The 20,422-nt window shown below is 40.6% G+C and overlaps 1 protein-coding gene across 1 annotated transcript; it reads right to left on the bottom strand.

Moving 5' to 3' along the window:
* Nucleotides 1–830: 830 nt before the first annotated feature.
* st8sia1 (ST8 alpha-N-acetyl-neuraminide alpha-2,8-sialyltransferase 1) lies at nucleotides 831–19,282 on the bottom strand. The gene is made up of 5 exons (XM_042511506.1): nucleotides 18,569–19,282; nucleotides 15,771–15,915; nucleotides 9,946–10,055; nucleotides 2,880–2,972; nucleotides 831–1,764 (listed from the first exon to the last, which is right to left on the bottom strand). The coding sequence occupies exons 1-5, from the start codon at nucleotides 18,745–18,747 to the stop codon at nucleotides 1,284–1,286; spliced, it is 1,008 nt and encodes a 335-aa protein (XP_042367440.1). The 5' UTR covers nucleotides 18,748–19,282; the 3' UTR covers nucleotides 831–1,283.
* Nucleotides 19,283–20,422: the final 1,140 nt, after the last annotated feature.

Raw genomic sequence — 20,422 nt, 5'->3', positions numbered from 1 at the left:
TCTGACTGATGATTCGAATCTCCATCTTTTAAGGTGAAGCCCCACAGTTAAGCTAGCTGACTGGCTAACCTCGCTGTTTAGACTCTTATTAAAATGATCAATAACGCTATTCACAAACATTACCGGTAAATACTATCTACAGTATGAACAAGCTAACTAAAAAGTGAAGTATCTAATGGAAGAATGAAACAGCACTACGATCACTAAGGTCAGAGGCGACGGTGACGTTACCGTAGAGCTGACAGAAAGTAAACATAAAGCGGATCTAAGTCACATTACATTGTGCAACAGGAGAAAAGTCAGTCAGCGATGATGTCAACTTCAAGGTGAGGTACCTATGTGTGAGTTTTTTTTTGCAGCAAATGTTCATTTCTGATGACATGCATGTCGATAATGCTTTCTCCCTTATTTTCATAGCCTCTGATGAACCTAAAAAAGAATTAACATTAATTCCGAAAATCACATTTGGCAAAAACAATATGTGGATGCCAGCGTTTACTCATTTTCCCTTTTCAGTGAAGGGTTCAAATGCAACTTGGCTAAACATTCTTGGCTATGTAGTCCTTAAGTCTCCATCTCTAATGGCTCCTGCTTTGAGCTGAAGCTCCGTTTGGCACCAGAGAATGCCAATCAAGCGCTCTGTTGAAGAAAAGCAGAGAGAGAGAAATCCTTTCATACCAGCCAGCTTTCACTCTCGTCTCCCCCCCGCCAGTCTTTTTTTTTTCTCCCTCCATTAAATTTCAGCCCTATTCAAGCTACTAGGTACTAGGATACCATTATCTCTCCCTTGTTCCTCCTGTTTCGCCACTCTTTCAGTGCCTTTTATTATTCCCCCTGGTCCTCCACTCCTTCTGTCTCTGCTTGACAAAGACCCAGAGGGGGGTTTGGTCCAGCTGCCCCATATGTCAGTCAGATACAGTAGTCAGCATACAAAAAACCCCATCCAACCCCACACACTTTCACCCTTTTTAGTCCCAGCTGAGGTTTTCGACATATAAACATCCATGCACACACAATTTCAGAAACAAGGAGAGGAGATATGGCAAGTTTTGGGAATGTGTGTCGGTTCTGTCCCTGATGCTGCTGGTCTGGGTGGAGGACATTCTTATGATAATTAGGGATTAGCTTTGGGGGGCAGCAGGAGTGTGTATGGACACAGATGCAGTGCTCCTCAGAGGAAATATACGCTGCCATTTTTGTCACGTCGACAACTTCCTGCCGCTTCTCAATCTTCATCTGCTTCCTGCGGCCCACTCGACTGACTGCCATCTCATCAGGAAGCTCTAACTCCCTCCTTCCGGAGGGGGGCAGTGTCCCACTCTCATGCGTAGTGTGCCACTTTTGTGCAGGTGCCAAAGCTGGACAAACTCCTCCGGCATGGCGTGGAACCATTTGTACGGCAGGATGTTGTCGTAGTAATGGTGGCTGACCGGCTGCTCGTCCAGGCCGACAGAAAATGGCCAGAAGCCATAGGCCGTCACTTCCTCGCAAAGCCCCAAGGCCAAGCTGATCAGGAAGAGCCCTGTGGAGAGGCGCTTGGCATGCACATCACGGGCCTTCCAGAATTTCCCCACTGTGCGCAGGAACTCCGGGTTGGCAAAGAGCATGGTGAGGTTGGAGGAGGTGTCCGCCAGGGCGTAATACGCCCGCAGCGACGGGTCGGTGCCAGGCTTCATGGAGAATGCTGGCATGTAGATGTAGCTGGAGCCGTAGACCTTCATACTGTCAACAAAAGCCTTTCTCGACCAGAGAAGGTTCTGAAATCTGTGATAAAGAGAAAGAGTGGGAGTTGAAACACTCACGACTTGATGACTCGTTGACTCATCTGTAGAGCTGTCTACTCCCTCTTCCTTTTTTGCCCATCCACTGAGGAAATGAGTATCCTGTATTGTCACATGCAGCACTAGCAACACAATGGGTGATGCTGACACTCTACGCCCTGGCCCAGGACTAAATAAAGCATTAAATGATTTACTAAAACAGATGTTTTTCAGTTTAGAGTTAACGGGCAGAGAGGACAGTCTCCTGTTTCATTTGCTCTATTCAATTCCTTATGTTTTTCTTTATGTTTTCTTGGTATTATTTGGCCTATTAACATGCTATGCCTTTGCAATGTTCTTATATAGGCTGTTATGTCACTAGTTTTGAAGCATAATATGCACTTTTTTGGCTGCAGTGGTATATAAGTGCTAAGTTTAAAGTAATTGCACAGGTAACTGAACAAATATATTCAGTTTTTGGATCTGTTAGGAGATGTGCAGCTGTGCAGGACATTTTGTGAAAAATGGAAAAGATTTGCACAAATAATGTAAAGTGTGTGGGTGCGTAAAGAAGTTTTGTACAGAGGTTTGCAGTTAGGTTTAGATTTAAAAATTAAATATATTTGTTCAAATCTTTCACACATTCAAACACTTCATTAAAAATGTTTTTACACATTTTACATTTGAATCTATTATAAAATGTTTTCACACATTCAGATATGGCGATAGACAGCTACAATACTTTTGACACTGATTTTGTTTCCATATTGTATTTTCACATTTCCTTGTGTTTCTTTTTTATCTGGCTTCAGTGCCTTTTTATGTCACATGTAAAACACTTTGAATTGTCTTCTTGCTGAAAGGTGCATGCCTTGCATAATATATATTTCAACTTCCATTAATGCCTTCCTGAAAAGCTATTTGTAACCTCTGCCTTGAATGCCATTTAAGTTTTAATAGTTTTTTTTTTAAATCAGTACCTCACAGTGCATCTCCTGACATGATCGTATTGATTCCACAACATAACCAAACATTAACTATGTATGCTAGCATCTTCAAATCTAATCTGTACAGTTTTAGCAACATCTCTGCACAAATGACTGAATTTCGATTGATCACCTTTTCTCTATGATGCTGGGGTTGGCTGTGACCAGGTGTGTTCTGGTTCCCACGTCCTCCACATATTCCTTTGACAACGGTGGAAGGTTGCACCTAAATGAACAAAACACACATGGTATGTTTTAGAAATTTAGAAGTTAGAAGGTAGATTTATTGGTCATTTTTTTAAACCAAGTTCAAAAAAACTAAATTACTTTGGTCCTCCATCCTGCTACATCTTTGGTATTTAAGGATGAGTTGACTGAAATCAGCAGCTACTATGAAAAGTCCATGCAGTTGATTGGGCATGTTGTAGGTGGTAGCATCATTGAATTCCTGCAGAGCGCTTTTTGAATATGCATCAGAGTTGTGTGTTCAAATGGCTCCCACAAGGTCAGTCCATCCAGTGCAACAGCTTAACCCGGGATGTTAGGGGTTAACCATGTCTCTGTGAAGATGTGTGCAGAGCAGTCTCTGATCTCCTGTTGCTGAGTGAGCATTGATTGCATCTCATCCACTCCAATCTCCTGCTATCTGATATTAGCCAGAAGAAGGTTTGTTAGAGGAACAGCTCTGGGTCCAAGTTGGGACAACCTCGCCCTGATGCTGGCTCTCCTCTCTCTCTTTCTCCAGTGATTTCGGCTTTGTTTCTCCCCTCTGGTCTGTCTTGCCGTTCGGCACATGCCACCGGTGGAGATCCTCTTGCGGTCTGCTGCATTCAGTCCAAAACCCACAAAGCTTTTCCCTATGTGGATAAGTGCTTCTCTATGGTAGAAAAGTCGTGCTTCAGCAGAAGGGGTCATGGTGTCGAAAAAAATAGAAAAATACAGCAAAAATGTAGCAAGGATTTGAGGAGCTACTGGCTGCCGCATTTATGTGCACTGCTGTTGTCATTGTATAAACAAACTCTGCGTGACGTAACTTGCTCCACAAGCACTTCAAGTATAAACTTGAGGGATTTATTTTTTTTTTTATTACTTGCTAATTAGAACTGGTTATGACAGTTAGCAAAGAAGCAGTATAACCTGCCCAGGTGGTTTGTGTGATTGTGTCTGCAGTAGAAACAGCATGTGCTTTAATTATATGTAAAAGAATAATAATTTTATTATAGGCAGCCATAGTACAAGAGCCATTAAAAGTGGCTGAGAAGTGGTTACACAAAGCTGAATGCTTCCCTTTATTCAAATCATTAATAACGGGAAAGAAAACGTTTCTTGATAATCACACCCTGTGTGATCAACGGTTAAGCACATTAACATATTTTCTTTGACAGGTGTCTGTTGTCTGTTTCTGAGGTGTGGCTGAAAACTAGACAGGACAGAGTGCTGGCAGTTAAGGCTCTGAAACGATCTGCCAAATGAAATCCGGTTGCCCAAGTCAGGGTTCTCTTGTAAGAGTCTTCTTATAACGTACTCTTATCGGTGCCTGTCTCTTTAAACCCGCTCCCAAAAAAGCCTGGTCTGCTCTGATTGGTCAGAATTTTCATATCTCAGCATTTCTGCACTCACTGCAGCAGGGGATTGACTGTAACATAAAGTAGGGATGCTTTATATTCTAAACAAACAAACAAATCAATAAAAGCTTCTAAACACAAATGGCATTATTCAAGCAGGAATTTGATCTGAAATCAGGGAAATTTACAACATCGGTGGCCAGGATTACACGTTTCCCTAATATTAGCATGTAGCTTCATGTAGCAGTGTAGGCTAACAAATGTAAACAATTGCATTAGTGTGCTTGGAGCAGATGACCATATAAAGAAATCCAGGATAATCTGATGTCATAATGTAGAAAAAACAAAGTATTCACAATTATCTAAAGCCTGAATTTTATGCTCACAGGGATTACTTTTACATACGGTTATCCCTTTTATATAAAACTATTTAAAAACTGGTTATGTTTAATACAAACATCCATCCCTGTTACACTATATATGAGACACAAAAGATGGAAAAGAATACAAGTTCCCCTTTAAATTTAAATTTGCAGGATAATATGTAATATGTTATGGAGTAAATTACAATAATAATGCAACAATTTCCTCTTGCATGTCTCTGTGGTTTATGACATCATGTTTATGAACAGCAGAAGGCAAAAATGTAGTAAAGCTGGAAAAGGGTACTTTGTTCTTATGAATGTGAAAAAATGGCATTGTGTCCTTTGCTGTATAGTGTTTCCTCCCTCTGGGTTTATCACCTCTGTTCTTCTTCAAAACTTGATAGGCTCCTGCTTTAGTTTAGGTTTGGCTATCTCAGTAACCGTTATGGTATCTTTTGGGTCATTCCCTGAAGCTGTGAGCTTACTCTCTCTCTCTCTTTAAAGTTTAATTTGTCTGGCTATTTTCAGTCAGTTTAATCTGGTTGCCAGAACTGCTAGATTTGACGGCACCGAAAATTGTTTAGTCACAGTTTATCAGAAGATCATATAAATGATGACAAGACGTTTTCTTATCTCCCTCAAGCGATGCTTACGGTGATGTGCACTGGCTGATAAAATTATGTTTTTCTAACAAACTGAACTTATCAAATATTTGTTCCCAAAATAGAACTTCATGTTACCAGAAGGGTTGGGACTTGTAGGACTTAATATTCAAATCATTGAAAATACGTATTTTTGTGCTATGTGTACATCCAGGCAATTTTAAGATGCTTATTTTGCCAACGAAGTGAACATGAGGACATGCTCACATTTCTTGTGCCAAAGACGTGCTTGGGCCCAGTTATTAAAAAAATCATCATCACAAAAGTAAGATCAGCAAACTGGTCTTACTTTTGTGCTGTTATTTCAAGCAATATTGGATTGGATCACCCTGATCCAGACACAAACTGCTCAAGACTGCCAAATTTGGATAGTCAGTGGTAGAAAAGCCAGTGTAGGGTCACTTCAGGCCTTTCAACCCTGAGCAAATTGTTTTTAAAAATGAGAAAATGGCAACAAGCAACTTTGTAAATGTCCTGCAAGATTGCAAGAAATTAGTAGATTAAGAATTTTTTTTTTTTAAAGGCAGAGAAAAAATGTGGAGAAAATGGTATTTATAATCATCAAAATGATGTATTTTTTAAAAAAATATTTTACAGAATTATTAGATTTTTTTGCAGCACTTATCTGGGTAAATTCCTTCTTTTTGTTTTTTCTTTCACATTTTCTCTTGTGTGCTAATATTCAGGTAAGGTTTTGTATAGGTACAGGAAAAGACAGCAAAGAAGTTTCAGCAGGGACTAGAGAACAGAATTTCTGCCTGATAATATCTGCTAACATGACATCTGCATTACACAGAGGAAAGATCAGAGTGTCCTGGGTGTAAAAATGACAGAAAATACTGAAGAATGAGAAATTCTTTCCACAGTCTTTTGACTTTTGAGTAACCCGTTTACAAGGTTTGATCCAATTACTTCTGAACAACTGGGCCCCGCTGCTTGGAAACTGGGTCGATGAATCTGTTGTAACTTGATTAGTGGTTTTGCTGAGGGCTGGTAGCAATCATGCTCAATCACATCTGCTCTTCTGACGTGCTGATATTATGGTAATGGCGCAGAGAGTCTGAATGTGGAGAGTGCAATGTGCTGCTGTAGGCAGATGGGGTCCTTCCAGTTAAATTCACATTAGTGGACATATTTTAAGTCTGCAGTGTCATGGAGTTTTTGCAACAATATCAACAAACAAAACTTTATTTTAAGGGTAACTTTGATAGTTTTCAATCTGAACCCTATTTTCCCATGTATTTAATGGTCAGACACAAACTGAAACAATGTTGTTTTGAATTGGTCTGGTATTGATGGAGAGGAATCGGCTGCAGTGCAATCCCCAGTGACAATTCAGCATTGCGTCCACTAAAACAGCTTGTTTTCGCCAATGACAGGCTCAGATTATTATTTTAAGCGTCTGACAACATTATGGAAAGGATCCTTACAGAGATAGACCTTTTGGTCAAAGAGTTAGAGAGCTTGTTTGACCAGAAAATGTCCCAAAAATTGCAATCTCCAAAACTCCCAGACTATTTTCATATTATTGGAGTAGTATTTTGCATTTTATGGCTTGTGACTGAGACTGCTGTGGTATAAAACATAACTTAATAACAGAACATATTATTCCAGCCATCTGCTGCAACATATTATCCCTTCCTTCTTCCTACTTTAGGTTCATAGTAGAATCGCACAAAGTAACGCTGCCTTTCACTCTTTTTAGTCAACATTAAGTGCCATTACATGGACCCTAATATCACACTAAGGCGCCATTTGCAACGGTTCTTGCATGAAGCAGACTTTTGTTGTGGGTTGGTCTTTCGTTAACGCAGAATGGTGTTTTGGGGACCTGCGGATCCTGTAAGTACGGTGAAGTCATAGTGGCACTTTGCATCAGTGAACACAAGGATCGTACCTCTCGCAGAAGCGATAAGGCTAAGTGGAGAAATAAGGGGTATCACGATGGGCAGTCAGGAAAATACAATGTTAAATTTTGCGGATGACGTTTTCATCCTGCTGTAAGACCTAGAGAGGTCCGTCCCTCCCATGCTGGGTCTGATTAATTCTCTCTCAGGCATATCTGGGTACAAAATAAACTAAAAGTGAGGGGATGCTGAACATTTGAGTATCCTTCTGAACCCTGGACTTGAAAACATTATGTCTGAAAACTTTGACCCAGCCTTGAATACGATACAACTCCTTCTAAAGAGATGGGATAAATTACAGATTTAATTATGGGGGAGAGTACAAATAATAATAATGGTTATCGCTCCTAAACTAAATACCTTCTAGGCATCTTGCCACTGAATGTCCCAGCAACTATATTTAAAACTTTAGATAAAATGATAACTCACACTTACACAGAATTATGGGAACCCTTACTAACACAGATGGCTGACCCCAGTTCCACCCCACCCAGCCAGTCTGGGTTGGGGAGAAAATATAAAATAGTTTCCTTCAAGACTAAACACTCAACTTGCTAATCGTTATTCTTATTCTTCAAGTCCTACCTTTTTTTTTTTCCCCCACCCACCCACACACACACACACACACACACACACACTTCTCACTTTTTTTTATTTCCTTCTCGCTTATTTCCTCTTTTATTATTTCTGCACATGATCTTGTGTGTAACTGTCCTGTTCATTACGTACTATCTGTTGCCTGGATTGAGTTAATGTTTCCACCTGTTATTCTTCAGAGCAAGTCAGTGATTTATCTAAAATTATGAATGTTGCTGCTTCTTCTGTCTGAAGGAATCAATAACAATTAAAAATTAAAAAAAAAAAAAAAAGGATCATTCTCACAATGTTATCATATGAACGCGGATGAATAAATGGATTCTTTGACGTTTAAACAGTAAGCTTACGTAACGTGCTGTTTCAGGTTGCAATGCAGAGTTGCTGGTCATAAGATTGTATATTGCTAATGTATCAACACAGAGATCGTATAAAAAATGGACAGAGCTGCCGTGAAGTCACCTATTGGTTTGTAGACTGTTGTTTTGAAGCCTTGAGTTCGGCATTTCATGTTAACCCAATTCAAGACTTTTTTCCCTGCCCCTGACCAAGAAATCCCCTTCTGGTAGAAGGCCTCCGAGGAAAACTTGTCCCAACTGCTCAGCAGTCACCAGTCAACGCTCAATGTCCATTTAACCCCTGTTAGACCCCGTTTATGCTTCAGCTGTCACTGTTAGAGACTTCAGTCTGCATCATTCACTCACATGACTGTGACGGCATGAAATTTAAACTTGCACACTCAATAAAAACTAATCTTTTCTTATAATCTAATCTAATCTTATAATCTTTTCATTTATTTATGCATTTTGTTCACAGTCTGGAGCCCTGGCTTTGCAAAAAGAACAAAACCCACTGGTTGCATGCTTCTAGTTGTGGAAATGGGGACAGACTGTTAAAAAAGCATTAAAAAAACTCACACTGTCTGCCCAGTTAAACGAGAAGGGCATGCAGCTCGAACAGCACGCAAGCTGCTGAAAAAAGATGCTGCTTTGCTGCCATTTTTGCCAATCTGAAATAAACTGTACTTTGTTTAAGATCCCTTAAGCTTAAAGAAAGTTAGATTTGAGAGTATTTAGATGCCACTTAGAATTTAATTTGAGACTTATTATGAAATAACAAAAATTGAAGAAGGAAAACAAGAACTAACAGAAATTTCTCGGTTTTAAAAACAGATTTGCCCAAATGTTTTTTGTAACATAAAATATGACTTTTTCTCACTCTTGCGGGGGAGACAAAGATAGAACAGAACTGGGAAGCCAAAATGTGCGTGTTGTTAGTTCTGCTATTCTGATTTTGTGTGCGGCATTTAGTAAAAATATATAGCCCAAGTGTATAAAAAAGTTACAGATTATTTTGAGAATTTATGATGCAACTTCAGAAAAAGACGATTCATAAAAACTCACCTCCCACGTCTTAGCTTTTTCAAGACATTTTAAAGACTAATTTAAGACATTTTTTAAATACAATTTAAGGTCTTTTATTGGATGAATAAACCGAAGAATCTGCAGGAGCTCTGCTTGCTGTGCGTTTAGATGTGTCTGCAGGTTAAAGACCCTTCACAAACAAAACACTGGCTGTTCTGTTTGCTCCCATGCAGATCTGATCTGTCCGTTACATTTTTTTCTATGTAAACCCATATGGCTGTTTATCGATGGCATCTCTTTCCTGGTACTCTCAAAGAAGTCTTCTATTTATGTTTAAAATTCAATGTCAATCACCAATTCAAACGCAGCTCTTTAATATGGAAATGATTCTCTCTGAGTGATTCCACCAAAGTCCTCATCACCTGCTCTCTTTTTTATGTAGCCCCACCAGATGATTTTATTCTGCTTCATGTCTTTCTGCTCATCTCCTCTTCCTCCCTCATCGTCCTTTTTTGCTTACTCATGCCGACCCCCTTTTTTTTCTCTTGCCCTCGCTGTGGCCTATTTTTCTGTCTGTCTCCCTCTTGGCTACAGTCGACACCAGCTCTCATTATCACTCAAGGCTGATGGTGTTTGGCGACTCTCTCGGGCACGGCCGATTCACATTTGAAAGAGCAGTGAAGCATGCATATACAATGCACACACTTGCACTCACAGCCCCACAGAGAGCCTCATTTCTCACCGCATGATGAAGTCGGCCTGGTCGATGTCCCGTCCACATTTGCTGTGCCGGAGGATGCCGCCATTGCCGACCACAGCACACTTCTTCAGGGGCAGCTGCAGAGGGTTGTCCTGAGCGGAAGGAAACAGGCAATTCTGTTAGCACGAGCATCTGCACGTAAACACACATGCGCAAAAACAGATATTCACTTTCTCTCAAAATAAATCCCCAAAATTGAGGCAGGTGCATGAGTCACCTTTTGTTCAGTAAACCGCAGGACCTTGGCTTCCTGCTAATATCCTTTCACAGTCTCAAGCGCTGACAGACAAACCAGCGTGGAGATATAAAGCGAGGAAGTGGACAAAAGTAAGTCGAGGTCATACAGCTTATGAATCAGATTCTGTTGCTGGCATTTGGTGCAAAAGCAAAGTCTCTATTGTGCATTATTTGATGAAAAATACCAAGCACATGAGGGCTGGGCGCAGAAAAATCCAGTATCATACTGTATTTCTGATAAAATTTCCCAATTTCGATATTAAGACACTGTAGGATTGACTATTGGTGCTTTCACCAAGAATTTACACAATGAGATTTTTGATAATCATAAGTAATGTAGACATAATGAGTAAGTGGGTAAAGGCAAATAATAAATAAAAGTATATCATGGTTCTGTAAAGCAGCCTTTGAAACAAGGAAATGAAATGTTTAAGTCAGCATTCGTACTACTATTAAGTGTCAGCGCTGAAATTTGAACTGTTTATCCATTAAATTTGGCTAAATATTTTAGCTGTTTCCAATTATTTTATATTATTTTCGAATTGTGATTATTTTAAATATTATTGCAACATGTGCGATATGATTTTCGATCCTAGATGGAATTATAATTTTATGGTTTTAAATTATGGTGTGATTAATTTTCAGGGATCTGTACCAAACAAACTTTTTTTTCTAAAGTGTGAAAAAAAAAGACGGCATTTTGCTTTGTTTTGGTAGGTACTACTCTTGCCTGAGGAGGAGGAGAGGAGGAGAACCCCACCTTTTCTGCAAGTTTTCTTCTCAGTTATTTGAATTAATTCAAATAAATCAATTAATTTGAGTTATTTATTTAAACTTAAAGTGTCATCATGAAGTTTGAGCAGCCTGTCAATCATCATATTTAAGTGCTCTTGTTCCCATCTTCATTGTCACTGCCAAAATGGCACATTTTCGGCAGTTATTTTGAATTTAGGACAGACTGTGCCATCCTGAGTAAGGATTCTTAACTATGGAAATCCCAAAGTTAGGATTCTTTGGTAATAACTAAATTGTTTTCATGAATGCAGTTACGAAACGTGCTCCTCTAATGCCAAAAATCCTTAATGTGTTTCTTAAATGAGATAAGACAGAATTTTACTTTCTGTGAGGCGGCTCCATCTCTGCAGCACAGTATTTAATTAAAATGATATTTTTTGGCTTTAGCAAAAATTTCACCTCTGGTAGTTTGGAAGTTACAGTTCAGCCCTACTTTTAGCTAATAACTTGAACTGTATTCATTATTTTTAATATGTTAGTTAACAACAATCTGTCCACATACAGCGCTGGTGACTGCAGAGGTAAAAGTAACCCCTGGGGTGGAGATCACTGCCCTATCATCGTCTCAATTAAAGCCTTGTGTAGGACAGTAGACGGAAATATCACGCTTCATGAGGCAAGAGCCAAAAATGTCCTCTCTTTTTGCCTCAGCTGCATTTAAGTTGGAGGCATGGATTAAGTGAGACGGCGGAAACAATTGTGCTCATTATTCCCCTTGGACTGCCCACACGAGAATACTCACACACACACACACACACACACACACACACACACACACACACACACACACACACAAATACACACATCTCATTGCCTTAGGGTCTCTTTTAGAGCATGACAGGGGGTTGAGTCAGAGGACAATACCCGGCTAACAGCACAGAAAACATAGAGAGAGACCAGCAAGTTGGACTAAAAATTTTGGGGGGGGGGGTCACTTCTTACAGTAGCACATGGTTTATCTTTTTCTGTTACAGTTTTAATACAATAGTTTGGTTTTTGGTTTTGGGCTGCAGCTAAAGATCATTTTCAGTATATTTCAATATGAGGATTAATATTTTAAATTCATGTTTTAGTCTATAAATTGTCAGAAATTTGTGAAACAGGACCCATTACAACATATATTCAAGATAAAGCAAGCATTTTGCCTTGTTGTCTGCCATCGTCCAATCGGCACATAGGATGATATTCACTGATGGCTGTGGCTGATGCTTTTTCTGTTGTGTAACAACAGCAAATAACAACAAAAACAAAATTAACAGCCAAAAAAAAACATTCATATAAGCTATCAGCCATATGTTTTTTTTTTTAAACATTAGTCATCAACCTACAATTTCACAGTCAGTGCGTCCCTAGAAACAGTTAATAGAGTTGTTGAGATGCTCAAAAGAAAAGAACATGTGAATCTACTGTGCAGTCTGGTGAACTGAAAGTATGGATGCTCTGTTTGAGCCACTGAACTAACCAGCAATTAACTGTCAAAGCCCTAATTGGCACATTCCCTGGCAGATGCCCAGATACTGTAGCTGTTCCCAGCTTGGTGTAGTGTGGCTGACTGTCTGTGTTCAAACCTGCAATCACAACACTGGTGGTTGAGAAGGCAGAGAATATAGTACGTGTACGTGAGCTTGTGATTCCTCCTCCCCAAAGAACCACTACTTATCCGCCTTCTGAGAAACACACGTACAACCGACCACAGTAGATGCTTGCAGAGGCAGTGCAACCACACGACTAAGAATAGGGCATGCAAGCGTTAGATGGGAGCACAAAGTTGAACAATGCAGCAGCGTGTCACCATAACCTTGGGCTGAGTGATGCAGCAGAGTCTGACACTGAGAAAAATAACCAGCAGCTAGCTCACAGTGACATGGAGAAGTGACGGCTGCGACATTAAAAAGACCTGAAATGTGTGACGCTGTTAATAAAATAGGTTAACTTGTTATAATGTATTTAAGAGGCCCAGTTCACTCTAATTACAATAGGTGTTTTTAGACTGCAGATACTTTTTCATAGTTCTAAGAACTCATAACCCAAAAAAAAGAGGAAAAAAACTGTGACAAATGTGACAGTGAAGTCCAGGTTTGAACATATATGCGACAGGGCAAAATTTATGATTTTGACTTATTGAACCAAAAATGATGTCGCTATAATATCCACCAACCAGCTAATTTTACTTCAGCAATCCTATTGGCAAATGCAAACAGGAAAAAAGCCCTCAAAGTTACATAGTCCTCGAGGGAACTCCCCAGAACTGTTTGGTCCAAAATCACCTTGGTAATAAAATACCTTGTCATACTTCTTTTCACTTGTGGGGTTCTAGTCATGCTATAGAGTCACAAAAATATCCTAGTCCAAAATATTTAATTTACACATAAAACAGAAATAAGCAAATATTCAGGTTTAAAGAAGCTGAAAACAGCAAATCTTTGGCTTTAATGCTCAAAAATATGACTGAAATAGTTGCATATCAGTTTCCTCTTTGATTGCATGGACATGAATAATCCATTTATGAGGCTGAACCCGGTTATCATCATATTCAAAATATGGTGTTTACTCGACAATATAGAAATCCGTTTTTTTTCATGTTCCCGTATACATCCCGTTTTTTTTCCCTGAGTACTCAAGCCAGCATATTCAGGTTTCTTGTAAACAGGAAATGGTGTTTACATGCTCAAACACATAAACGGGATACACCAAAAACCCCATTTTGAATGAGTTATTCATTTTCATGTAAATGCACTCATTGAGTAAGAACTGAATTAACCCATTTTTTTTAGCTCATACATATTCCGAATTTAGAACATAAGCGCCTGTTAGTTATAAAAGTGTGAACAAACATTACACTCTCGATTTAAAAAAAAAAGGCACTGCTGTATGTTCATGCGCACACACTGTGGTTCAACTCAGCGTCTCTCGCTTTATATTCTCATTACTTCATTTATTCACCTTCCTCATGAATGCACATGCACGGCTCGCGCCTGCAAATTAGGGTCACATAATATTCATTGCATTTACAAACCAGGATATTAGGCTGCAAATCTGCAGCATCAGTAATAAGGATCCAAGCGTCATTATTAGTGAGATGTATTGCCCCTGGATACAAAAACCACAGCAACAGCGCTCGCACCAGAGGTTCTCATTTTGTCCCGTTTCCAGGCATAAACACCCTCATCCACATGCACACCCACACACAGGCATTTAGATTCTACTCATCTGCACCTCTGTTGTGGTAACACATCTTGTTGCTGTAGAAAAAAAAGAAGTGAAAGATGCAAAGTGAGGGTCTCGTTGCTCTAACAGGCCTCCGCGTCTTAATATTGACTCCTCTCACTCCTCACACTGCAGAACAATATACCAGTAATCCTCTCTCCTTCAGTCTGCCTGCTCCGCTGCCCCCCCCCCGATCCCCGCCTCCATTATGGATCAACGAGGATCCGAGTTAAAACCCACAGTCCCCACAACAGTGTCAAATTGCGCTGAGTTTGGGGAAAAAACACTCGCCATCATCTGGTCTTTCCGAGCACAGCTGCCCGTCTCAAAGTCATGAAGTAGGAAGTTTGTGTGGGAGTGGGGGGGTGTAATCTAGCTTTTAAGCCACCGCTGAAGGTGGTAATAGTGCCAAAATAGTGTATGTAGAACAGGACAGGACCATGGACGTGACAGGTGTGGTGTTTTGATGACGTGTCATGTGCGTGACCCACCGCCGGAGGGTTAAAAAGCAGCTAGTAACAGTTAGCAGCTCACTCAAAGAACAAGAACAGTGGCCGTAAATGTCTGCAAATTGGGGGAAAAAAAACAGATTCAGGAGTGTCTTACCCACCGAGCAGATGAAGAGATCAGCCGCCATATAAATGCCCCTTTCCAAGTGCATAAAAAACCTGCTGAAACCTGCTAAAATCTGACTTTTTAATTGGCATTCACATCTGTGCCCAATGACTCTGCAGTAGTCATGGGTATTTATCACCTCTGGCTCTGATCAGCACTGATGGAAACACAACACCCGGGTCAGCCCTATTTTAGCCTCTTAGCGGGAGAGACGCAATGATGCGCGACCACTAAATACTGTCTGTTTCTTTCTAAGCAGCATCAAACATCGACCCAAATTAGTCAGCTCCAAGTTTGAAAGAGAGACTAAATAACTAAGAGATATACAAAAATAAGTAACCACTGTAAAAGACTTCCATGGATGCTGCTTTTGACAGTTTCCCTGCGTTACACGCAGACAGACACCACCTGAAGGAGAGAGGATCACTGGTGTCCCCCACATTTGGAAAGTTTGTGTAAAGTTCACTAAGTTGTTAATAAATAACCTCCTTTGTTTCACTTCAACTCTAACTCTAACACTAATTAACTCAAGTTAATTGATTGTTGCATTTGTCTTTTTCTGCTATTTAAGTTAAAGATCTGTCTGTGACGGCCCTCTTAGGTTAAATCATATTTGAACAAAATGGCTATAGATGTACACAGAAGTACGCAGAAGTACACATTATGGGCTGAGTAGTCTGTGTGTATTCTGCCCCAAACATTCGCAGAACACAAATTTATGTAGAAAAATAGGATGAGTCAGGAGCTTCGGAAATAACAAGAATCTTACAAAAGTCCAACTATAATCCAAATATTGCTACCGATTGGCAAAAACCAGACAATTGCCCAACAGCGACGCGGCAAAATAATTTTATAGACAGTCATAAAGCGTTATCAGCACAGACCATAAAGAAGGGACTTTGTAGTGCACTCTCGATGTAGAAGTGCTTTTGGTTATTCCTGTGTTTGCATACCTGTACAAAGAGCGAGTAGGTCTCATTGTTGACAGTGTGCGAGTGGTAAAACTCGCCATCGTACCACAGGACCTTGCCGATGGGGGAGTTCTCCTTGGTCACTGCAAACATCCTCCGTGGATCGCAGCATTCTGTCAGCAGCTTCCTGTGCAGAGAAGTGAATGGAAAATAAGATTTCTGGACACAAGTGTGTTCAACAGGACAGCTGGGATTCTGGCAGTGTTTTTCAGTGTTTTTATAAGGCGGCCAAATGGGCGCACTGAAAAAAACTTGGGGTGACACACCAAAACCAAGTCTTAAGTTGGAATTTCAGGAATACTATTACACTGTTGAAGTGTAAAGGCATTTTGAGTTCCACAACAATCCTGTTTTAATGTGGTGTATGCAATTTGACAAATATAAAGCTTTTATTTGAAGGACATTAAAGGAATAAAACATTTATTAGGAACAAGCCTAGTTTAGATTTTGGGGAGACTTGTGGGTACCAATGGAACCCATTTTAATTCAGATAGCTAGAGGCGACCAGAGGGTTGGCACAATGTTTCCACAGCAACGCTCTTGGGTTGGGATGGCCTTGCTAGAGGTAACTGGGGCGCTGCTAGGTAGCGTAAGCTCCCACCAAACCCAGTTGGTGCGCAGTAAGTAAACTGAAGTGTAGCAAAGTTCACCTATACAATGACACACGTAATTGTTCAAAATAAATTTCTGCAGTTGACCATCTGAAAAGGATACTTTGCCAGTTTTCAACCTGCTTTGTATCAAAACAATGTAGGTCGTATGTGTAGATGAAGTCTGGTAAACTTTGAGAAACAAAAAATGCGTCATTTGACAGTTTTGCTGGCTCACCAAAAATGTTCTTTTTGAAATACAGGAGTGCCCCATATAGCCGTAATAGCGAGAAAACTAAGATTAAACAGTAAAAGTAAGCAGCGCTGCTCAAATATAAACCAAGATTCTGTAACTTTCTCACCTCAAATGTTTTCAGAAACATGTTTTACCTTGTCGTTTAATACAAAATCACATGGACGAGAGTGCATGACATCACCCACTGACGGGAGCGTTTATTGGTCTAGTGTTGCGCTGTGCATTCTGGTAGTTGTAGGTTTTGTACCTCTTGGGAAAAAGCGAATGCCACAGACCTTTTCCTTTGTTTTCTCAGGTCATGTAGCACCAGTTTCAAAAGAATTTGCATCTTTCTACTGCATAGACACTTTGTTTTATGAAAAGACGACATTTCCAGTGGTGAAATACCTCCTCGACAGTTAACTGTTGACATCCTTTGGCATTTTTTGGCCTTTTTTTGTGTCTAATTTCATTAGATTTCACTACCTTCACACAAGCTTACATCAATTGTATTAGGGGGGGCCATGGCCCCCTCTTGGATGTGCTACTTGATTCTGGTAAAAAGACAGGCTATAATAGAGCCAGATTGTATGTACTGTATCTATGACAGGACAAAGTCCAACTGTGTACTCTCACAGGCTGTACATCAAAAGAAAATTATCACATATTTTAGGTTATATTAATACGTGGATATTCAGTGGTTTGGGTCTGTCCTTAGCATTTTCACTCACTATTAAATCCTAATAATCTATTGGACAAAATCTGACAGAGGTCTTTAAAAGCTCTATGACTTTAAATCCACAGTTTCAAAGTGAGCAACACCTCTTCCCTGTCGGCCCTGCTGTCGGCTCCCTGCAGGTGTCACCTTCTCTGATTATCCTAATCGGCTTTGCCTCTGAGAATTGTCTGCACATATTCTCAACTAAATAAGATTGAACCGAGGCTGGCCACAATGTGACTAACATGTCCTTCTGATCTGGTTTGCTGTTAAAAATTGTGAATGAAAGACCCTTACAGTGTCTGTGGAAGTTAATGAATGTTTATGTTCGTATGTGCTGTGGTATTACTGTAATGCTACTGCAAATCCAATTGGGTATCCATTACAATCTCATCATAATGACATTATAGCCATATGTTCTGGTACTCCAGACACAGACAAAGGAGGCCACAGGCTCCACCACTGAGTGTCCTGTGCTCTGTAGCAGTGGCTCCCAACTGATGAGTCGCTGTACAAAAGTGGCTCACAGATCAGTTTCTGTTTATACAGTTTCTGATTGTGATAAAGGGCAATTTTGGCAATTTTTATTTTGATGAGCCTGGTTTGTATGGTATGTTTTATTTAAAAATCGCCAGAAATTTAAAAAAAAAAAAAATACTTGAAGCTTTTAGAAAAAAAAAAAAAATTAGATAAAAATAATTTTTAATATTAATAAAAATCAAAGACAAAAAGTGAAAAAAAAAACAAAAAACAAAAAACAATTACAGATTTTTTTCTAAAGAAAACATGCCTTCCAAACACATAGGCCTGCAGGTTTTACAGGCATGTTTCCTTTGAAATGTTGGACATTTTTTTCTTCCAGAGGCCAAGGCTAAGCCCCCAATGTCTTCAAATCATAGAAACGCCCCACACTTTTTTCTTGCAATATGTTGTTGCACGTGTTATTTACATTGTGTCAAATAAAAATGAATATATGGCAATTTCTTCTCTGTTCAGACCCAGTCTGACCCAGTGGCTGGACCAGTTGGGAACCAGTGCTCTATGGGGTACGCAGGTTGAAACAATAACAAACATAAAGGGACATTTTTGCATATTTTCTTGCTGCATTGTGTAAATGGCAGCATTTTTCAGCCGGAGACCTGCAGAAGCACACTTGTGCACAGCTGGCTGCACCGGGCCGCACTTTGGGAATCACTGCCTTACATCAATGCACAGAAATCTGAGACCTGACACGAACCTGTACAAATCGATCCCCGTCTGGTTCTTGTGCCACACTTCTCCCTGCCTCAGCACCTCCTCCACTATCTCCTTATCGCGGGGGAGTCTGTAAATGGGGAAAACGTAGAACCAGCAGAGCACCAGCACGCACAGAGCGGCCCACACCGACAGCTTGCAACGGTAACATCGCACCAACATCTTCCCCCCCTCTCTGGTCCGTTGGCTCAGAACAGCCAGTGCATGCACATCAAACCCGGTGCAGGAAAACGCAGGCTCGGTTCACAGCAGCTCTGCAAACCCCCGTCTCATCCCGCAGCCGGGGTGGAGTATGAATGGAGCTCGCGAGATAAGCTGTTACCCGGTTGTTTGGGTCAAGCTTCGGTGTGGAAATCCGGGTTTGTGTCGGTGAGGCTCTGATGGAGAGACGCGTCTGACCATGCAGCAGCAGCTCGCTCTCGGTTGCGGGCTCTTGGTGCAGTGTGTCTGCAGGAATCCGCCGCGCTGCTCCCGGTGCATCACCACCATCATTACAGCCGGACAGTGAGGAATCATGCGGGCCCCCCCTCCCCGCCCGGTGTCCCTCTGGATCCAAAAATTACCCCCCCAAAAAAAGGTGTCTCCGTGGATCACCGATCCGGTCCACGTTGATCCCGTTTCTCCCGCCCTCCGGGGCTCTCCTCGGGCCTCCGCTGTGCTCGTGCTGCTGCGGGGTCTGCGGTGCGAGAGATCACCGGGCCAGTTCAATTCAGTGTCCCTCCACCTCCCCCTCTTCCTCCTGTCAACACCCCCTCCGCCGAGACAAAGTGCTGCTTGTGCTGCTGGAAACGCGTCAATCGTCACAGGAACGGCGTGAGTGACAACGGAAGTACACTTTCACAATAAAGGATGCCTAATACCATCAGGCAAGGGACTACTGATGAAAACTAACTCACCAGCTCCCTCCAGTGCAATTATATTTGTTTAAATGCGGATTAATGTACATTGTCCCTTCATACATACATACCTAAATAAAATAAAAATAGATTAAAAAAAACATAAAAACATGCACACATTCTTCCACATGTAACCAATTGATGCCTCAGTAAATATGCCACTTGTGAATTCTGAAGCTTTGTGTTCATTTTTGAAAAATATCTTTCTGAACAACATGTGTAAGACTTTTTTTGTTTGCCTTTATCTTGATGCTTATTGAGCTGCTTCTTTCTTTCTTTCCATAAACCTTCCATAGTAAAAGGAACCCTAGAGACAGCTATACCTTATGGCATTGGTTCACCTTTTATTTTTTGTAAGCTATTTTGATGTCTTTTAGCTCACTGGCTCATAGTCCAATAGTCCACGTTGACAATTTATATAGTGCCTTAATCAAAATTTCCTTTTTTGGGATTCATCCCTCAGACATAGTTTTCACATGTATATTTTCCCATTTGTATGGATACAAACTTCCTTTTTTCTCACCTTGGAGCCCAATGTCAATCTGCTGTAATGTCACAATTTTTTTAACATGGTCTTTTATTTTGAAAGTCCTGCTTCACAGTCCTGTATTGATTTCCGCTGTCTTGACACAAGCTGCTGCAAATAAAAGTGTCTCGCCTCGGCTCCCTGCTGAGCTCTGTGATCAGACTCTGCCGCCTCCTGCAGGACTTAATCTGCACTGAATGAAAAACGCTTTAAGATTGATTTTCGTCTGCAGCTGTCAGCCTCAGCACCACACCCCAACTCCTCCTGAAGCCACCCCTTTCTTCTTATTTTCATCCAAACATATTCTTAAAAAAATTCTCCACTAAGAGCAAACTCACATTCTGCTCTAAAATACATTTTTTTCTATTTCATTTTGATTTTCCTGCAAAACAGCAGCTACAGTGCTGTTGAAATT

Source organism: Plectropomus leopardus, chromosome 22, assembly GCF_008729295.1.
Source record: "Plectropomus leopardus isolate mb chromosome 22, YSFRI_Pleo_2.0, whole genome shotgun sequence".
Taxonomy (NCBI): domain Eukaryota; kingdom Metazoa; phylum Chordata; class Actinopteri; order Perciformes; family Serranidae; genus Plectropomus; species Plectropomus leopardus.
The sequence above is the reverse complement of the archived record's forward strand: the minus strand, read 5'-3'. Positions and strand labels throughout refer to the sequence as shown.